A 12,277-nucleotide genomic window follows, 5' to 3' on the forward strand; every position below is an offset into this window, starting at 1 on the left:
TTAATAAAGTAACAAATTATGTGTTTTTTTTATTGTTTTTAATTTTTATTTTATAACTGTTGGTCCATTAAGCCTCATTAAGCGTTTTCTTGGGTTGAGGAAAAAGTACAATTAAACGCGTTGCGTTCATATTCTGTGCTCAATTTTTTTCTGTATAGGCTATATGGTGTTTCCTGTTTGGTCTTTTAATACCACTGTCTCAATTAAACGCGTTGCGTTCATATTCTGTAAAACTATTCCAGTAAAACTAATGATATTTCATACAAATATTTTCCAAGCGTTTTAAAAAATAGCTGATACATATGCATACAAATGTTTGCATTGTGGCTGGCGTTGTTCATTGGTGAGGCATTGACCAATAAAATGACTTCATTCCGACCCCAGCCCCGCCCCCGACTGCTCTCTCAAGTCTGCATTTACAAGTGCACGAGTGAGTTTTGCTACAGGCATATCGCAAAAAGAGTAGCAAAAGTCAAAGCGCTAGGATTTGAAGTTGTACTGCCAGATATGAGAGGTTGTGAGTGCCGACTTGTGGTTGTACAACGAAACTGAACTAAAGCACAAAGATAAATGTGTAGTACACAATTGTGCCTGTCATTTTGTTTATGTAAATGACACTTTACACATTTGTAACTATTAATCTGCAACTTCGAATTCAAAACACAGGTGTTCTGAGCAGGGTTCCTGCAGGTTTCAGTTAGTCAAATTTAAGACCTTTTTAAGACATTTTAAGACCATAAAGATTGAAATTTAAGACCTACACGACGCATTGCCAAAAAATATTAAAATCAAAGAATTCATTTTATTTCAATGAATTCAGTAATTGAAAATGCATTAACTTAATTTACAGATAAAGCAATCACATTAGTAACCTTCCAGACCCAACAACGCGTGTCAGAGAAAAGAACAGAATCAGATATAAAAAAAATTATAGAAAATTGTACTTTGCATATTATAGGCCTAATGTAAAAAACACATAATTAGATGATTTTAGTTGATCATAGTTGATCATAACTAGAGATGAAATGACATGAACATTTCACTTAATTATTATAGTGCCAAAAATTATCACTGTTATCACAGAATCCTGTTCAAAGTACTAATACTACACAATGAAATCAATTCACCAAGTTTTATGTCGAAAAACAGCAACAAATAAAATTAGCATCAATACGCACTAACATAAACATTAAAATAATACGATTAAAAATGATAGCCAGATTTTAAGTGTCTTGCAACATGTTATACTAACATGTACAAGTTCAAATTAAGTTGACAAAAAAGGTTTTTATAAAAAGATAAACCTCACATATTTCAGACTTTAATTTATCTTTTTTGACTCATTCTTTTTATAAAAAAATGATTTAGTGACATTTAAAATACACTTTAGCTTATCTTTTATTATTAATAGTAAAATTCGGTCCGATTTTCCCGTGGCGTCTGTCGTTGCTATGCAACTCCACAATGACAAAAAAGTTTTAGTGGCTAATGGATTTCCACCGCCGAGAAACGCTTGCTGGAGCTCTGCTACAAGATGTATTTACGGAGAAGAGAAACACACCCGTAGTGTTTGGGTGCACACGCATCCTTCATGTCTTTCTTCATGTCGCTGCGCCTGGAAATAAACGAGCGCGTCGCTTCTATTATAAGCGCTTACCGCACGCCTACATTTGAATGAACTTGAGCGTGAAAAAGACGCGATATGTGAACTGCCTCTTGGCGAGCGACTTCGATACTTTTTTGCTACTTTGTAATAACTTTCTGCGGCAGCGTTTCTGGAAATGAACGACGGTAAAACCTTTTTTAAGACCTGACTAAATGAAATTTAAGACCGCGGATGAAAATCTGTCTGTTTTTAAGACGTTTTAAGGCCTTAAATTTAAAGTTCAGAATTTAAGACATTTTAAGACTTTTTAAGACCCCGCGGGAACCCTGTCTGAGTATTGTCTGTGTGTGCAAATCGATAGATGCAGCTTTTCACATCAGAGCTGCAAGTATAAATTTCAACTTACAAATACAAATATTAATTTTACAAGTTCTCACATTCAAATTAGCAAGCTCTCGAGTTTTGCTACTGTTTTACCTTCATAAATGAGTGTGTGTGTGCGAGTGAGAGTGTGTGTGAGTGAGTGAGTGAGTGAGTGTGAGTGTGTGTGTGTGTGTGTGTGTGTGTGTGAGTGTGTGAGTGAGTGTGAGTGTGTGTGTGTGTGTGTGTGAGAGAGTGTGTGTGTGAGTGAGTGTGTGTGTGTGTGTGAGAGTGTGTGTGAGTGAGTGAGTGTGTGAGTGAGTGTGTGAGTGAGTGTGTGAGTGAGTGTGTTAGTTAGTCACTCACAATCTGCGCATGAGTTCAGACGGATACTGGTTCCTGGAGTCATGTGTGTCTGCGGGGTCACGACCCCTGGTCTCCATCATCAGCCGGTGCTCGATATAAACGTCCAAGGCATCTTTCGCCACCACCTACAGAACACACACACACACTATCAGTGACAATCACTCACACACACACACACACACACACACTCTCTCTCTCTCTCTCTCTCACTCTCTCTCTCTCTCTCTCTCTCTCTCTCTCTCTCTCACACACACACACACACACACACACCCTCTCTCTCTCTCTCACACACACACACACACACACACACACACACACACACACTCACTCTCTCTCTCTCTCTCTCTCTCTCTCTCACACACACACACCTCTCGCTCCCTGTACTCCGGCAGCAGCTCGTGAACCGCGTCTGCAAACAGTCCTGCGTAGCGCTTGCCGTTCTCACACACACTCTCCACCAGCTCAGGGTCTTCCTCCGCCACGTCGTCCAGATCCACCAGCAGCGCCACCTGCTCTCGGTGGGCCAGCGAGACCTGCACACACACACACACAGGTGAGCCGGAGTCTCACACACACACTGAGGCTCGTCTGCAGGAACTGTAGGATCTCACCAGCTGAGCGCCGTATTTGAAGAGCTTCTTCCCGGACTCATCCTCGCTGTAGAACTCCTGCAGGAAGCGCTTGCACTTCTCTGGGAACACAGACAAACACGATCACACACACACACACACACACACACACACACACACACACACCCGAGGAAAGCAGTGCGTGGGAGTGTTTGTGCACGTGCAGGAAAAGTTTCAGATGAGCGCGCGACCAAGCAGTGCACAAACACATCAGTCACGTGATCCGTGTTCGTAAACAAACGAGCAAAAACAGAAGAGCAGCCGAAACAAAAGGGCTTTAATGTCCAAAGCTCATGATACACTCTTCGCACAGATGAAAGTAACATGATTTCAGCATTAAACTCTTACTAGTAACTGTTCAGAAGAGAATACGAAGATAAATGAAGTAAAACTGCGCGCAAATGATCGACGCGTCCAAACAGCCTCATAATGACTCGAGCAAAACATCGCGTTGTCGTGTCGATCAGCCGCATCGTGACTCGAGTCCAACGCGCGCGACATCGCTGCCATCAGCGTCTGCGATATAGCTGACGCGCGCGTAACGCCACTCGACGGCTGGTGTTATTGTAAACAAAGCAGCACATGGTCCTCGTGCCCGACTACAGCCATGCGCCTCCGCGATCCCTCCGCGCTTCACAAACTAGACCGGTCCGGACCGAAATCTGAGCTCATCATCATAATCTTCGTCATTATCATCTTCATCATCATCGGTCTGTGGCTCTGGTGTCAGTTAGGGTCACGCGGCTCCGTTTTACACGTACAGAATAAACTTTCACATCGTGCTTTGAAGAGACTCTGACAATACAGTAGCGACCGATCAGAATAAACAAACACACGTGATTCTGGACGGTCCGTTAAACTTTAGATTGGGAAAAAGCGTTGTCGGAAGCGAGCACGTGATCTGCGCGCGCCGCCGCTCTTTGTTCCAAAACTCCATCCGGGCACTTCAGCAAGTGCGCGCTCAACCCGCGCGGCCGCCGCGAGCGACTATAAAACTAAGTTAAACCTGCTTTTACACAAACAACGAAACATCGCACACATGTTTAACAGATACACGTTCCGCTCGAGTTCACATATAAATGATTCATATGCGACTTTATTCTACTTTCATTTCGTCGAACTTTGATGCGTGTCCGAAACTCAGAAACAGAGAAGAGTTCTTCACAAATAAATCTAACGTTAATGTTAAATGTGCGCCAGAAGTGAATCTCCCAACTTACCCTTTTCCGCCATATAATCCTTTGGTGCCATGTTTATCGCGGAAATGTGAATAATTACGTCTCTGAGATAAATATGTGAATATTTCGCTTAGGAAACGCTTTCAGAGACTAAAGACGCAACAGGCTCTCGAGGACAGCTGCGAAAACTGGCGCGAGTCTGCTGGCGCTCTCCACCAATCAGAGCGCGTCTGGGCGTGCGTGGGGGCGGGGCTGCGCTTATGGCGCGAAAATCTTACAAACGTAGTGTGTCATGTGAGCGGAAGGACCAATAGCTTTGCGCTTTGAAACGGCGGTAAAAAAAGATGCCATGACAAAAGCTGCAAACAGTTCCAGCACGAGCCCGGAAGGCAGTTTATGATATATGATATTTGATATATGAACAACATATGGAGCAGGAATGATTAGTGATGGGAGAGACGAAGTTGTTCGAAACTCAGAACTAATTGAACCGATGATTGTGCCTCGAAACGCCACGCGCGCGACACTGAGAGATTAATCTGTAAAATGGAATCTACAAATCATAAAATATGATTAAATATGAAGTGTTTGCATAGTATGAATTTGTAATGGTTGTTTTTGCTTTTTATGGAGGACGTGGCTGGTCAGCCAATGTTGTCCCCAATAAAGACCATGACATATGCTGCTTTAAAATGTTGAACAATATAAATTATAAACCTAAAAAATAAATAACGCCACTTGAATGCTAAGCATATTGCAGTTAATTAAAAATAATAATTTGAGACACTTTACAGCCCTTTGAGACCATATATCAGCATTTCTCCTCAGTCCCCTAATAAACTAGCAGATTCTTACAGAGTTTCAGTAAAGATTCTCTCTAATGTACATATTCTTTTCAATTAGTAAATTAATTTTAGAATTTTTTTTGTATCAAGTAGTGTCTATTGTAGTGTCTTGTTATTATTTGATGTGGATGTGTATTAATGTGAGACAGTAAACGTTGTGGGATGCAAGACGATTTTTGAAAGAAATTCCAACAATAAAGTGAAAATTTAATTGAACCTGAATTATAATCAAGGTTTTTTGTTTGTCTCTCCATTTATTGTCCACCGTTATTTTAAACCCTTTCCTTTAAATGAAAGATGGGAGAATGTAATGTCATCATAGAGCTGTCATCACTTCTCCTGGGATCCTCTGGTCTGTTCCTTTAATTTTCTATTTTTACCACTTTTATCTTTCAAATCTGATGTGGTCAGCCTTAGTACGTCCACCCTTGTTAAAGTAAATATTCTGTATAATGGTTAAACACCCTAACATGACTACACACACATGCTGTACAACACCCTAACATGACTACACACACATGCTGTACAACACCCTAACATGACTACACACACATGCTGTACAACACCCTAACATGACTACACACACATGCTGTACAACACCCTAACATGACTACACACACATGCTGTACTACACCCTAACATGACTACACACACATGCTGTACTACACCCTAACATGACTACACACACATGCTGTACTACACCCTAACATGACTACACACACATGCTGTACTACACCCTAACATGACTACACACACATGCTGTACAACACCCTAACATGACTACACACACATGCTGTACAACACCCTAACATGACTACACACACATGCTGTACAACACCCTAACATGACTACACACACATGCTGTACTACACCCTAACATGACTACACACACATGCTGTACAACACCCTAACATGACTACACACACATGCTGTACAACACCCTAACATGACTACACACACATGCTGTACTACACCCTAACATGACTACACACACATGCTGTACTACACCCTAACATGACTACACACACATGCTGTACAACACCCTAACATGACTACACACACATGCTGTACTACACCCTAACATGACTACACACACATGCTGTACTACACCCTAACATGACTACACACACATGCTGTACAACACCCTAACATGACTACACACACATGCTGTACAACACCCTAACATGACTACACACACATGCTGTACTACACCCTAACATGACTACACACACATGCTGTACAACACCCTAACATGACTACACACACATGCTGTACAACACCCTAACATGACTACACACACATGCTGTACTACACCCTAACATGACTACACACACATGCTGTACTACACCCTAACATGACTACACACACATGCTGTACTACACCCTAACATGACTACACACACATGCTGTACAACACCCTAACATGACTACACACACATGCTGTACAACACCCTAACATGACTACACACACATGCTGTACAACACCCTAACATGACTACACACACATGCTGTACAACACCCTAACATGACTACACACACATGCTGTACTACACCCTAACATGACTACACACACATGCTGTACTACACCCTAACATGACTACACACACATGCTGTACAACACCCTAACATGACTACACACACATGCTGTACTACACCCTAACATGACTACACACACATGCTGTACTACACCCTAACATGACTACACACACATGCTGTACAACACCCTAACATGACTACACACACATGCTGTACAACACCCTAACATGACTACACACACATGCTGTACTACACCCTAACATGACTACACACACACATGCTGTACAACACCCTAACATGACTACACACACATGCTGTACAACACCCTAACATGACTACACACACATGCTGTACTACACCCTAACATGACTACACACACATGCTGTACTACACCCTAACATGACTACACACACATGCTGTACTACACCCTAACATGACTACACACACATGCTGTACAACACCCTAACATGACTACACACACATGCTGTACTACACCCTAACATGACTACACACACATGCTGTACTACACCCTAACATGACTACACACACATGCTGTACAACACCCTAACATGACTACACACACATGCTGTACAACACCCTAACATGACTACACACACATGCTGTACTACACCCTAACATGACTACACACACATGCTGTACAACACCCTAACATGACTACACACACATGCTGTACAACACCCTAACATGACTACACACACATGCTGTACAACACCCTAACATGACTACACACACATGCTGTACAACACCCTAACATGACTACACACACATGCTGTACAACACCCTAACATGACTACACACACATGCTGTACAACACCCTAACATGACTACACACACATGCTGTACTACACCCTAACATGACTACACACACATGCTGTACAACACCCTAACATGACTACACACACATGCTGTACAACACCCTAACATGACTACACACACATGCTGTACAACACCCTAACATGACTACACACACATGCTGTACAACACCCTAACATGACTACACACACATGCTGTACTACACCCTAACATGACTACACACACATGCTGTACAACACCCTAACATGACTACACACACATGCTGTACTACACCCTAACATGACTACACACACATGCTGTACTACACCCTAACATGACTACACACACATGCTGTACAACACCCTAACATGACTACACACACATGCTGTACAACACCCTAACATGACTACACACACATGCTGTACAACACCCTAACATGACTACACACACATGCTGTACAACACCCTAACATGACTACACACACATGCTGTACTACACCCTAACATGACTACACACACATGCTGTACTACACCCTAACATGACTACACACACATGCTGTACAACACCCTAACATGACTACACACACATGCTGTACTACACCCTAACATGACTACACACACATGCTGTACTACACCCTAACATGACTACACACACATGCTGTACTACACCCTAACATGACTACACACACATGCTGTACAACACCCTAACATGACTACACACACATGCTGTACTACACCCTAACATGACTACACACACATGCTGTACTACACCCTAACATGACTACACACACATGCTGTACAACACCCTAACATGACTACACACACATGCTGTACAACACCCTAACATGACTACACACACATGCTGTACAACACCCTAACATGACTACACACACATGCTGTACTACACCCTAACATGACTACACACACATGCTGTACTACACCCTAACATGACTACACACACATGCTGTACAACACCCTAACATGACTACACACACATGCTGTACAACACCCTAACATGACTACACACACATGCTGTACAACACCCTAACATGACTACACACACATGCTGTACTACACCCTAACATGACTACACACACATGCTGTACTACACCCTAACATAACTACACACACATGCTGTACAACACCCTAACATGACTACACACACATGCTGTACTACACCCTAACATGACTACACACACATGCTGTACTACACCCTAACATGACTACACACACATGCTGTACTACACCCTAACATGACTACACACACATGCTGTACTACACCCTAACATGACTACACACACATGCTGTACTACACCCTAACATGACTACACACACATGCTGTACAACACCCTAACATGACTACACACACATGCTGTACAACACCCTAACATGACTACACACACATGCTGTACTACACCCTAACATGACTACACACACATGCTGTACTACACCCTAACATGACTACACACACATGCTGTACTACACCCTAACATGACTACACACACATGCTGTACTACACCCTAACACGACTACACACACATGCTGTACAACACCCTAACATGACTACACACACATGCTGTACTACACCCTAACATGACTACACACACATGCTACACCCTAACATGACTACACACACATGCTGTACTACACCCTAACATGACTACACACACATGCTGTACTACACCCTAACATGACTACACACACATGCTGTACAACACCCTAACATGACTACACACACATGCTGTACAACACCCTAACATGACTACACACACATGCTGTACAACACCCTAACATGACTACACACACATGCTGTACTACACCCTAACATGACTACACACACATGCTGTACTACACCCTAACATGACTACACACACATGCTGTACTACACCCTAACATGACTACACACACATGCTGTACAACACCCTAACATGACTACACACACATGCTGTACTACACCCTAACATGACTACACACACATGCTGTACTACACCCTAACATGACTACACACACATGCTGTACTACACCCTAACATGACTACACACACATGCTGTACTACACCCTAACATGACTACACACACATGCTGTACAACACCCTAACATGACTACACACACATGCTGTACTACACCCTAACATGACTACACACACATGCTGTACTACACCCTAACATGACTACACACACATGCTGTACAACACCCTAACATGACTACACACACATGCTGTACTACACCCTAACATGACTACACACACATGCTGTACAACACCCTAACATGACTACACACACATGCTGTACAACACCCTAACATGACTACACACACATGCTGTACTACACCCTAACATGACTACACACACATGCTGTACAACACCCTAACATGACTACACACACATGCTGTACAACACCCTAACATGACTACACACACATGCTGTACAACACCCTAACATGACTACACACACATGCTGTACAACACCCTAACATGACTACACACACATGCTGTACTACACCCTAACATGACTACACACACATGCTGTACAACACCCTAACATGACTACACACACATGCTGTACTACACCCTAACATGACTACACACACATGCTGTACTACACCCTAACATGACTACACACACATGCTGTACTACACCCTAACATGACTACACACACATGCTGTACAACACCCTAACATGACTACACACACATGCTGTACTACACCCTAACATGACTACACACACATGCTGTACTACACCCTAACATGACTACACACACATGCTGTACTACACCCTAACATGACTACACACACATGCTGTACTACACCCTAACATGACTACACACACATGCTGTACTACACCCTAACATGACTACACACACATGCTGTACTACACCCTAACATGACTACACACACATGCTGTACAACACCCTAACATGACTACACACACATGCTGTACTACACCCTAACATGACTACACACACATGCTGTACTACACCCTAACATGACTACACACACATGCTGTACAACACCCTAACATGACTACACACACATGCTGTACAACACCCTAACATGACTACACACACATGCTGTACTACACCCTAACATGACTACACACACATGCTGTACTACACCCTAACATGACTACACACACATGCTGTACAACACCCTAACATGACTACACACACATGCTGTACAACACCCTAACATGACTACACACACATGCTGTACTACACCCTAACATGACTACACACACATGCTGTACAACACCCTAACATGACTACACACACATGCTGTACTACACCCTAACATGACTACACACACATGCTGTACTACACCCTAACATGACTACACACACATGCTGTACAACACCCTAACATGACTACACACACATGCTGTACAACACCCTAACATGACTACACACACATGCTGTACTACACCCTAACATGACTACACACACATGCTGTACTACACCCTAACATGACTACACACACATGCTGTACTACACCCTAACATGACTACACACACATGCTGTACTACACCCTAACATGACTACACACACATGCTGTACTACACCCTAACATGACTACACACACATGCTGTACAACACCCTAACATGACTACACACACATGCTGTACTACACCCTAACATGACTACACACACATGCTGTACTACACCCTAACATGACTACACACACATGCTGTACAACACCCTAACATGACTACACACACATGCTGTACAACACCCTAACATGACTACACACACATGCTGTACAACACCCTAACATGACTACACACACATGCTGTACTACACCCTAACATGACTACACACACATGCTGTACTACACCCTAACATGACTACACACACATGCTGTACAACACCCTAACATGACTACACACACACCAGATTCTCCACACTGATGGCCAAACGGCACCGGATAGCAGGAACGAGCCCAGGAGAATTAACTACTGCTCTTTTCTTTTTCTTCTCCAGAATTGTGATTTCTAGACCTGGGTTATTGCTTGTGTGTCGTGTGCCTACGGTGAACACACACCTAACCCTGTGGTGAACACACACACACACCTAACCCTAACCTGTGGTGAACACACACACACACCTAACCCTAACCTGTGGTGAACACACACACACACCTAACCCTAACCTGTGGTGAACACACACCTAACCCTGTGGTGAACACACACCTAACCCTAACCTGTGGTGAACACACACACCTAACCCTAACCCTGTGGTGAACACACACCTCCATAGTTAGGGTCATTGTAAAAAAAAGAAAAGAGAAACCCCTTTCTGTAAGACCTAAGAGTCAGTGTTGTCATGTGTACAGTTCATGTTCTCTGTGTGTGTGTGTGTAGAAGACTGTATTGCTCTATATCTGTTCAGTGTGTTTGACTACAAACTGACTAATTACACCGAAGGCAATAAAAGCATCTGTGAAAGGAATAAATGTGATTTTTTTATTTTTAACAGGGATAATAAACAAAACTGTGATGTAACACTTTAAACAACATCATGAAATCAAACAGGTTTTTCTTTTGGTTTTCTTGCTCTTCTCAATCAACTCAGGGTCAGTGACAGGAACATCATCATCAGTGACAGGAACATCATCATCAGTGACAGGAACATCATCATCAGTGACATCATCATCAGTGACATGAACATCATCATCAGTGACATCATCATCAGTGACAGGAACATCATCATCAGTGACATCATCATCAGTGACATGAACATCATCATCAGTGACATCATCATCAGTGACAGGAACATCATCATCAGTGACATCATCATCAGTGACAGCATCATCAGTGACATCATCATCAGTGACAGGAACATCATCATCAGTGACATCATCATCAGAGACAGGAACATCATCATCAGTGACATCATCATCAGTGACAGGAACATCATCATCAGTGACATCATCATCAGTGACAGCATCATCAGTG

General features: G+C 42.7%; 1 protein-coding gene across 1 annotated transcript in view; it reads right to left on the bottom strand.

Annotated features, from left to right (window-relative positions):
• mcm7 (minichromosome maintenance complex component 7) overlaps positions 1-4,356 on the bottom strand; it is a 19,132-nt gene extending 14,776 nt beyond the window's left edge. The window contains exons 1-4 of the mRNA XM_079891716.1: positions 4,182-4,356; positions 2,944-3,023; positions 2,701-2,865; positions 2,333-2,457 (exon numbers count right to left, since the gene is read on the bottom strand). Of these exons, the coding sequence (XP_079747842.1) occupies positions 2,333-2,457; positions 2,701-2,865; positions 2,944-3,023; positions 4,182-4,212 (401 nt within the window). The 5' untranslated portion in view covers positions 4,213-4,356. The remainder of the gene's footprint in view (positions 1-2,332; positions 2,458-2,700; positions 2,866-2,943; positions 3,024-4,181) is intronic.
• Between the last annotated feature and the right edge of the window lie 7,921 nt (positions 4,357-12,277).

Source organism: Squalius cephalus, assembly GCF_949319135.1.
Source record: "Squalius cephalus genome assembly, chromosome: 14".
Lineage (NCBI taxonomy): Eukaryota > Metazoa > Chordata > Actinopteri > Cypriniformes > Leuciscidae > Squalius > Squalius cephalus.